The sequence below is a fragment of the Acipenser ruthenus genome, chromosome 6, assembly GCF_902713425.1.
Source record: "Acipenser ruthenus chromosome 6, fAciRut3.2 maternal haplotype, whole genome shotgun sequence".
Classification (NCBI taxonomy): domain Eukaryota; kingdom Metazoa; phylum Chordata; class Actinopteri; order Acipenseriformes; family Acipenseridae; genus Acipenser; species Acipenser ruthenus.
Genome location: NC_081194.1, coordinates 9,612,028 through 9,622,600, shown reverse-complemented (window position 1 = coordinate 9,622,600; position 10,573 = coordinate 9,612,028). Strand labels below are relative to the sequence as shown.

General features: G+C 41.5%; 1 protein-coding gene across 1 annotated transcript; it reads left to right on the top strand.

Annotated features, from left to right (window-relative positions):
* The first annotated feature begins 3,314 nt into the window (after positions 1 to 3,314).
* mad2l1bp (MAD2L1 binding protein) lies at positions 3,315 to 9,893 on the top strand. The gene is made up of 3 exons (XM_059024945.1): positions 3,315 to 3,901; positions 4,498 to 4,820; positions 8,251 to 9,893. The coding sequence occupies exons 1-3, from the start codon at positions 3,319 to 3,321 to the stop codon at positions 8,782 to 8,784; spliced, it is 1,440 nt and encodes a 479-aa protein (XP_058880928.1). The 5' UTR covers positions 3,315 to 3,318; the 3' UTR covers positions 8,785 to 9,893.
* Positions 9,894 to 10,573: the final 680 nt, after the last annotated feature.

Sequence of the window (10,573 nt, the reverse complement as noted above, 5' to 3'; positions counted from 1 at the left end):
TGATTGCACTTTCATTCAATGCTATTAAAATATCAAATATAATATCTTTCCTGACTCCACTCCCTGTCTCAATAGCATTCAGTGAACTCAAGGAATCAGTAAACAAGACTGCTCTGGCTGGTTTTATTTCCATCACTTATGTATCGCACCTAACAATGCCAGTGCTTCAGCAGTAAATATCACGGTATACGTCAGAAGAGACTACATCACTAATATTAATGAGGTATGTCGGAAACCTCCTTAATATTAACAACACAACCCTCTCTCTGAACTCAAAATAGGCAGAGGCGGAGAGAGGGGTATCGCTGCAGAACGTAGACTCGCACAGCATAGCTCACACAGGGTAGTGCTGCGTGCGCAACTCGTAATAGACGTCATGATTATATGCTTCAGCCTGATCACATGATAAGGGTGAAAAGTAAAAGTAAGTTTATTTCATAACAATAACCTATCCCTCAAACCTAAGGTTCGTACGGTATTGGCCGTGGATTACCAATTAATTCTCACAGGGTAATCACTAAGTGTTCTCCCCCTTCCAAATCCTGTTTATGGTCACGTGGTAGGGGTGTTGAGATTGAATGAAGCACGACGTAAATTACAAGTTGCGCACGCAGCACTACCCTGTGTGAGCTCCCTGCAAGAGGGAGCTAGTAGCACAAAGGAATATCCACTACAAACTGTCCTCAGGGCATCAGATGATTCTTAATGGTTAGGTTTAGGGTGAGGTATTGGGTTAGGGTTAGGTTTTAGGGCTGGGGTTGCTTAAGGTTAGTGTTAGGTTTGGGGTTGGGTAGAGTGTGTTGATGTCGGAGAGGTGATGAGCTCGGAAATGAAAAGTGGGAGTGCTTGGCAAATGATCTAGAATCAACTGATGCCCTGAACACAGTTTCTATTGGACAGTCCTTTCGGCTGCCAAGAGCTACGCTGTGCAAGCCTTCGTTCTGCAGTGTTGCCAAGTCTCACAAGAAATAAAAGCGGCACTGCCTTTCAAAACAAGCCTAAATTAGGGCTGCAGGATGCGCCCTATAGTCTGGACGTCGTCGGTTTGAGTCCAGGCTATTCCTTTGCCGACCGAGAACGGGAGCTCCCAGGGGGCGGCAGACAATTGGCCAAGCGCCGCCCCCGGGGGGAGGGAGGGTTAGGTCGGCCAGGGTGTTCTCTGCTCACCGCGCACAAGCGACCCCTGTAGTCTGGCCGAGCGCCTGCGGGATTGCCTGTAAACTGCCCAGGGCTGTGTTGTCCTCTGACACTGTAGCTCTGGGTGGCTGCATGGTGAGTCTGCAGTGTGAAAAGAAGCGGTTGGCTGACGGCACACGCTTCGGAGGACAGCGTGTGTTCGTCGTCGCCCTCCCGAGTCAGCGCAGGGGTGGTAGCGGTGAGCTGAGCTTAGAAATATAATTGGCCATTCCAAATTGGGAGAAAATAATAAAAAACTAATTGGCGACTACTAAATTTAAAAAGAAACTCATTTCAGAGGGAGGGGAGTGGGCCTGAGGAGTAGAAGGTGGTCGCCTATTTCAGCAGGGAGTTTTTCTCCCAATTTAAAATAGCCAATTATTTCAGGCTCCGCTCACCGCTACCACCCCAGCGCTGACTCAGGAGCGGCGAAGGCGAACGCACTCCGAAAAGTGTGCCCTCAGCCGACCACTTTTTTTTTCACTCTAAAGGCCCACCATGCAGCCACCTCAGAGGACAACGCAGCTGTGGGCAGCTTACAGGCAAGCCTGCAGGCGCCCAGCCAGTCTACAGGGGTCGCTGGTGCGCGGTGAGCCGAGGACACCCTGGCTGACCTAAGCTCTCCCCACCCGGGCAACGCTCGGCCAATTATGCGCCGCCCCTTGGGAACTCTAGTCCACAATCAGCAGTGGAATAGCCTGGACTCGAACCGGCGACCTCCAGTCTATAGTACACATCCTGCACTCCCCGTGGAGCGCCTTTACCGGATGCGCCACTCGGGAGCCCACTCTGGGAGACGTTTTGAATACGGGGAGCTTGTGTGGGGGTACAGCCCCCAGCAGAAGAGGGGCGGCTGTCCCAAACTCGACAGCCACTGGCTTGGGCCAGGCCGGGTCCTGGAGAGGATTGGGGAGGTGTTCTACTGGGTTCAGTTACGTCCCAGAGGGTGACGGGTGGCTCTCCACCGAGACTGGCCCCATACAGAGGAAAGGACCTGGCAGAACCTGACCCAGCAGCTGCTGTCTCCCCTTGCCTGACAGTCTCCTTTCCCCACTTGCTCCCCCTTTCATCCCTCTTTCTCCACTAACAGGAGGTTCCAGTTCTTCCAGGACTTTTGGTCCCCTCAGGACGAGGGACTCTGATGGGGGAGTGGTGTAACGATCCAGCAGTCTGCAGTAACTCAAAGGACTAGTTTGCTGTTCGGACACGGGGAGGGTGTTAAGCAGCAGGGGCAGGCGAACACTCCAGAGTCTTAAAGATTCAAATAAGGGAGCTTGGGCTGGCAACAGTAAACGGCAGAAAAGTTTGGTGCTTGAGAAAGATGAGCCAAAGACAGTGTTAAATCCAGTAGGACTTAAAAGAGAGACATCAGTAACCTGCCAGATGTATGATTTTGGAGGTGTGAGTCACGGCTGACAGTGACTAAATAAATATAGTACCTGTAAATAATAAACCGTTGAATTTGAGTACTGCAATCACAGTGTCCGTCTGTCTTCATTTTCACATAACGTTACAATATGTTTTGAATGGGTATGTGCAGCCACAGTTAATGGACACTATTGCCACCTACTGTCTGTAAAACTATCGTTTATAGGTTTGCCTGTTTCAATGTTTTTGTACTCTTAGTACAGTACTCTGTATTCATATTTGTTTTTAAGTAGTGTAGCCCTTGTTGATGACAAAGCCTGCAATTCAATGCGTCCCCTTTTACACAATTATGCATTTTATACTTCCAAATCTGGACAATAAATGTATGTGAAATATAAGTCAACCGCAAATAGACATAGATAGATTTTAATATTTATTACTGAGATCTATTTTTGAATGTGTCCTTTAAGCATAAGACGTACAGTACTGTATACTTATTAGTAGTAGGAGGAGAAGTTTCATTTTTGCACAGTACAATCAGAAAATACATTATTAAAAGAAACCAAGGGGACTGAAATTGTTCAAATAAATGACTAATTACAGGAAATGACGTAAATCTTTTATTTGTTTATTTTTTTATTGTTTTAACCATTAACAGCCTAAAACGAAAAATAAATACCGATATTTTGAATAAAGACCAAAGTCCATGATTATTATTTATCATCTTTTGAGTTCTAATAAAAAAGTAACATATTTAAAAACCGGAAGGTACGAATGTTTTGTCAAGTCTCCCATGATGCAACGTCAGAGGGAGATTCAAACCAACCGTCAGAAAAGAAGGACGTAATGGCGGCCTGGCAGGCGCATGAAATGCACTTTGAACTAGGTGATGAGAGGGAGAGACCGACTGGAGTCGGTAACGACTCAGAAGTGCTGGTAGGCAGTGAAGTAGAGATCAAGGCTAATTTGGTAGCGGAGACGGAAGATGAGCGGCAGACTACGGGTGAATGTGATACGGAGCCTTGCCGAACTGCGGCTCAGTTACAATCTGACAACCCGGGCGCGGCTGGTTCAGAATCAGAGGGAACTGTTCGGACCGAAACGGAGAGTGCATGTGGTGAATGCTGGGTTCTTAGTTCAAGTGAGATGGAGCCGTCTGTAGCAGAAGTTGTATCCAGCAGTACTTTGTCCGGGAGCACAAGGAATCCAGGTTATGTTTTATTGTGTGATGACGTTAGCATGCCACAGACTAGAGGTAACGGACATACGAGTTCAATATCGGGGGAAAACAGCAGTCGCACGGGGGGGAGTGAGGAGGATAAGGAGAACCACAACGAACATGGTCATCCTTCCACAGGTACGTTCAAGATAGTTACATGTTCACGAGGAAGATCATATTATTATGACACATGCTTGGTGTCCTGGAGCTTATTTCAGCAAGCAGTTAGGCAGCAGTCTGCTAAATCCCAATTCACTTCCGTGACTTATAGACTTTGAGTGGATTTCTACTAGACTCGTTATGTCTTAAAATATTGTGTTTTTTTTTCAACCCGTTAAAACTACAGATAGCTTGCTAAATGTTAGCAGTGCTTTGTGAAACTGGCTCCTGCTGCTCGGTCACATTATAATTGTCGGCAACACTATGGGGTGCTAGGTAGGTCACTTTGAATTCCTAGACATCGCAGAGCTTTTCCACGCTACGATACTATTTGAATAGTTTTGAGTTATAACCGTAGTTTTTTTGTTTTGTTTGTTTTTTAACAGGGTAACTCTGTTCCTCCCCTAAAGTAAACAGTTCACAATAGTCTATATTTTATGTAACAGTTTAACACGAAACACCCATTCTTTATGATTTTTTTTTTTTTTTGTGATGCCATGGCTATTGCTAAAAAATAGTTGATCATGTTGGAGCTAATCACTGTAGTGTTATTTTGGTACCTATTTTTGTTTCAGAAATAAAAACAACTAACAATAAGATGTCTGACAGTCCAACAACTGTGAACATCCAGACAGAAGATGTTTGCTTGAAAAACACAGCCAATTCCAGCGACTTCCCTACCCAAAGGATAGAAGAATTCGTGGGAAGCTTACACCAGGGGCAGAGATCAGACGACGAGTGTTCTGTGTCTGTGATGTTCTCCGGTAGTGTCACCCAGGAAAGTTGCAGCAAATTCGTCTGCGAGATTCTCAAATACTTGCTGTACCAGCGGCAGCAGCTTCCTATGCCTTACGACCAGCTGCTGTTTTTCCAGAAGAAACAGCAAACAATGGGCAAGGTAAGGAAGGTGAAAGTGAACTCGTTACTCTGGATCACCCATACATCTCTTGGCAAAGGTTGTCCATATCCTCTTCACCTTGCAAGCCTTTCACTGAATTCATCAATTATTGTTGAATTATTCTGCTCCGACCTCCAAGGTGGACTTTAATTAGAATGGAACCAGTGAATCGTCCGATAAGTGTTACTTCTGATAGACAGAAGACCCATTTACTGGTTTCAAAGACCAAAACAAAATACTGAATCTATATACTATAGCAGCTTTCCTGGAAATGTAGTAAGGTAAAGAATTATGCTAAGCCACATCAATCAATAGGGATCAGTAAGCCTATTCACAAAACTAAACAAGTTATTTAGAGAAGGTGTTCAAGTATGTTGTGATGATTTTAGTACATTTCAATGTTAATTAAACTGATCTATTCTAGTTTCATTGACATAAAGTTGTATACACATACTTGTGCACCACAGAAATCAGGTGAGGGTCATTGGTGTTGATTTTAGCTAATCTACCATTCCAAGTAATTTTTTTTTTTTTTTTTAAAGTGAAAAAACATCTGCTTGAATTTGTTGTGATTGCTGCTTTTCTTGGACTTCGGAGAACAGCAATCCACACAAAACCAAGCCGCTGTTTCTTCACTTGTTTCACTTGGAATGGTAAATCAGCCCAATCAACACCAATGGCCCTCACCTGTGGAGAACTCCATACAAGTAATTAACGTATACCTAAAACTGCTTTCTGTGTCAAGCCCATTTATACAACTAGTATGTACTTCTTAGTAGAGCCCTGTGAAATTCTTTATAATTTTGTTTTATTTTTCACAAATTTCATTTTATTACAGATACACATTAAGCAACTCAAATATATGTATATCAATATTAGTATAGTATACATGTTTTAACTATACATATTTTTTATTATGCATTATCTGCTTTTTCTACATTTTTGACAAACAGACCTTGCACAGAAAAATAATTGTTACTGTAATTTCTCATTAGCAGCAGTAACAGTAATGTACAATCCCCCACTCTTTTTAATTAACTGCCTATTTACAGTAGAAACTGCCCATGCCCTCTAAAAATAAGGTAAAATGAAACATATTTACACTTCCCTGCTATTGTGGGGCTGTCATAATAATTGCACATACAGCAATCTACCCATTTAAAAAAAAAAAGATAGGATTTGTATTTCAATCCCATTGCACAGGAGCAGGGCTCCGGTGTACAAGCTTGGGGTTTCTCAGTATTTAAACACTAAACAAAGCAGATTCATGCATTCAAATCCATTCAAAACCACAACAGCTCCAGTGCAAAGTTTACACCACTTGAAATAAAACAAAGAATCAGCATACTAATACAAAATACAAGCAAACAAGCCATATTTCCCCAAAAGCAATAAATACTGCTTAACGACTATCTTTCGACTCCCATTAGTTGCAAAATCTACACGGTTATTTTGTCAGCGTCCGCTGCGTACATCCCCTCATGCTCATACTTTGCAGCATTGTTTAAATGTTATGCATGGTTTAGGCATTTTAGAAACAAAGTCTCCTCTCTTCCTTCACAATTTTAATTCTGCTCCAAATTATACTTCTGTGCAAGTGGGTATTCAGAATAATGGGCCTGCTTTGTATATTTGTATACTGTCTAGTTACCATAGAACCAACAGTTATGTCATGTGGTGTGGAAACTGTGCGCTAATCATGGCTATAGTCTAGTTTCAGCTGCTTTCAGCTAATTTCTCGCTCACATCTGTATACACTATGGCATCGAGATTTTCTTCTACCTTTAATTAAAGTATACGTGTATATGTGAGTTCCTTACCTTCAATGGTGTTGATTGGGATAATTTGCCATTCCAATTGAAGAAACAGCTGCTTGGATTTTTGGTGTGAGTAGAGGCTAGAAAAAGCTGACGGAAATCAACGTCATTGACTCAGACTTGGGCATCATCCCCTGCTTGCTGTAGAGAGCTCAATCATTAAAATGATTAAGTATAGCCTGCATATTGCAGCATTATATATTAAAGAGAAGGAAACAATAGTTAGTTTTCATAGAGCAGTGTTTGCTTCAGGACTTGCAGTTTGAGGGTCAAGTGGCCCCCTGCCAATATTTTAGGGGGACATTTTCTTCAGTGATGGGGTCAATATGTCAGCCTCTCTGCGTGCTCATTGGAAAAGACAATAACAATCAATCTGTTCATGTTTATTTGTTCAATCTATCTGTTAACTCCAAACTTTCATTTCCCACTACACCACTGATAGTAATGTCTGATAAAAAGTGTAGTGGGATCCTGCCCTACTTTTCTGTCATTAACAAGAAGCCTAAAAACAACTGACAGGTAAGTTAAATTTCCACAAGTGTACTACAATACTGTATTTATTAACAATACATAAAAACAGCAGAGATGTAACTGTTACAATATGTACACTTTAGCACTGTACGGTATGTGCATGTTTGTTATATAAATTCATGAAGACCTTTTATTTAGTTAATCTATGTTTGAAACACTATTAAAGTTAAGAAAAGTAACATTTATTTTGGGTTTGTGACCACTGATTTATATACACAATATGTAGAAATTACAAAAGCAAATGTTAAAAAAAAAAAAAAAAAAAAAGTCTCCCCTGCTGTGACAGCAATGCTAGTAATACCTTTCCTACACCAAATCAGAGCAACTGTTTCAACTCTTCAGTTACTAACGACGCTTCAGGACACTTGCATGCTAGTGATGCAAGCTTTACAGGATGTACATTTGTTTTTAATAAATAGTTTTGTCACGTTAAAGTCGATCCTGGACCAAACCATTTTTAGACGGGGAGAAGGGACGGTTGAATGTTATGTTTAACACAAATAAGTTATTTTCACTGTAGAGATATGTGTGTGTAATCCTTAAGTGTGTGATTTGTAATGCTGTTTATTGGTATTGCGTCTGAGGAGGGGGACACACGGGCGTGTTAAGAGAAATTCACCAGGACATTTATTTCAGGGGGCCATTGGTGCACAGAAAGCTTATTCCTTCTTGTACAACACCCACAATAAAACATGACCTAGAGCAGGGGTCTCCAATCAAGGTCCAGGAGGGGCCTTAAATTACCCTAAATTAATGTACCCTAAATTAATTAATTGGACCAAAGGAGCTTCTAATAAGCACTGACCTAGAGCATTGTAGAATGAAGTGTACCGAGTATGAAGCTGTATTTCAAAGTGTTTTCAAAGGTCTTTTATCATCTGTAAACTAAGTTACATGACCACAATATGGCAAGTCATCTTAGTTCAGAGGTCAAAGTGAAAAGTACCATTCAGTTTTGCTTCATACTTTAATACTGTGTGTAGTTTACATTAAGTATTGAACAGTGTTTGTAATTTAAATAGCATACTCATTTTATATTAGCCACTGGGGACAGATCTCATTCTCTCTTTCTCTGCTCACAGGCGGATGAGCTGGTAGCAAGAAAGCCTGTGAAGACAGAGGGCTGGGATGGGAAGAAATGCCAGCGGGTGCTGAAGGAGATGGAAGAAGTGCTGCTGCACCTGGAGGAGCTCTTCTCTCTGAGCCTGGTGCCCCGTGTCCTCCTGCTGCTTGGTGGGAACATCATGCTACCCAAAGAGCTCTACGAGGTGAATCTGGAGGGCATCGCACTGGGCAACCTGGAGCAGAGCTTGAAAACGGCTGCCTGTCTCCGCAAGCTCTTCCGCACGCTCTTCATGGCAGACATCCTGTCTGACTCCAAGCCCGCCCGGCTCATGACCACCACTGTCATGGTACAGGGGCATCGGGACTGTGGGGTCGGCTGGTTCCGGCCCAAAATGGATTACCAGGTCCCGACGCGGGTGAAGAAGCAGATCATCGTCTTGTCCTGCGGGTCTGAGGAGGAGTCTTGTCATCTTTCCCAGGCAGCCCGGACAAATTGGGACGATTACATATGGTTTCAGGCACCAGTGACTATAAAAGGATTTTATAAATGATTTTTAAAGGGACATGCCCGGAGTTGGTTGGCAACAATATATTTGACGCTAAACTAGATTTTTAGACGAGGGGAGGGGAATGGGAGGAAGAGGAGATATTTCAGGGACCATGACCACCTGCCTTTGGAAGAATACCTCAAGTTAAATCTCATAGAAGGGAGATTTCTAGTGCGTGTTTTAAGAACAGTATTTAATTCTTATAGGAAATTGCTTTCAATTTAGTGTTTGTGTTGAATTCTCTGCTATGTTAAGGACAATAGATGAAAAGACCTGTCCCCCATGTGCCCTGGTTCAGTAGGAAATAAAAGGAGGGTGTGGCTCTTAGGCAAGTTGGATCAACCTTCTCTAAGCAGGGTGCAAGCACAAAACTGGTTTTAATGTGTGTTATCTTTGCTCCTTATGAAATCATTTTACAATAAAAACATGCAGATGAACCTTAGCCATAATCTATTAATGAGAACCCTATAATTTGTGACAAGGAAAAACATGTTTTTAAAAATAGTAGATGTATTTTATTAAAGTGAAAAAAAAAAAAAATTAGAACTTTTATATTGCCCAGACTATATGCTCACGTTTTAATAAGAAAAAGACAGCACCAGGTTTGATTAGAGAACCAGGCTCAGCATAGTACTCCTACTACTAACTGTATATCTATATACCAATTTCAGTCAGCTGCCACAAGAACCTACCAACAGTGTTCTAAAGACAACAGAGGCCATATATATCCCTCAGGTATTCAGACAGATCAGCAAATGAATGTAAATCTACTAAAGAAACACACTTCACAGATGGCTTTTAAAAATAAAATAGGCATGTACACAAGACAAGGTAAAATGGACAGTATTAAAGAAACAGCTGCTATACAGACCTCTAAAGAGAACATTTTGATGGAAAATATAATTTGTCTTACAAAACAGAAAATAAAGCTGATGGAATGACATTTTTCAGGGTTCCTAATAAAGTGCCCACACCCTCAGTACTCACTAGTGCTTACAGTAGCACCCCACTGGTCTAAATCAATATTCTGGTCTAAATCAATGGCTCGCTAATTGTATCTGATGTTTGTTTGGGTCTTGTGCAGCCGTTATGATAAAAGATTCTTCATGACATTCTAATATTTCATTTTTTATATATTTTTACCCTGGTTTGCTTTGAATATTTATTTGGTGATTTACAACTTAACCTCTTAAAGGTAGAAAATGACCACGTGATTCAGAAAAGTAGCATCTTGAAAATGGAACTCGTTGAAAGTTCAAGATTTTATTGTTGAAATTTTACACTACTTTACAAACGTTTTTTGTTTCACAATATACTATAACATGTTATTGCTAACAAAATGAGAATGATTTCATTAATTTTAAGTTTGTTGAGAAATACTGGAACAAATGTAAAGCTGATTTTAAAAGCCTACAAATTCACATTGATTATTGAAGGCAACTATTAAGCATTTGTTTTTAGATGTAAATTTTGTTTGATTTCCTTCCTGGTGATTTGACCGATGGTGCTATGGCAGCTCATGTTGAGGGTGTAAAATAAAGACTTAGTCAGGACAGTCGAGACAGTTTCTCAATGAGCCATTGTATTTTACAACACTTGTTTACAACAAAACTTGTGTAACATGTACTGTATCTAGATTTTGTTCTAAATCACTTTCCACGTTCTTCACAAACTATCTGCTGTTCTGTGCTAACAGTCATGGCTCCTTGAATGCTGCCTGTAGCGCGGCACGCAGGAGTTGGAGATGATATTCTTGTAGTGCGGCTGGGTCCATTGTGGAAGGCAGTCAGTT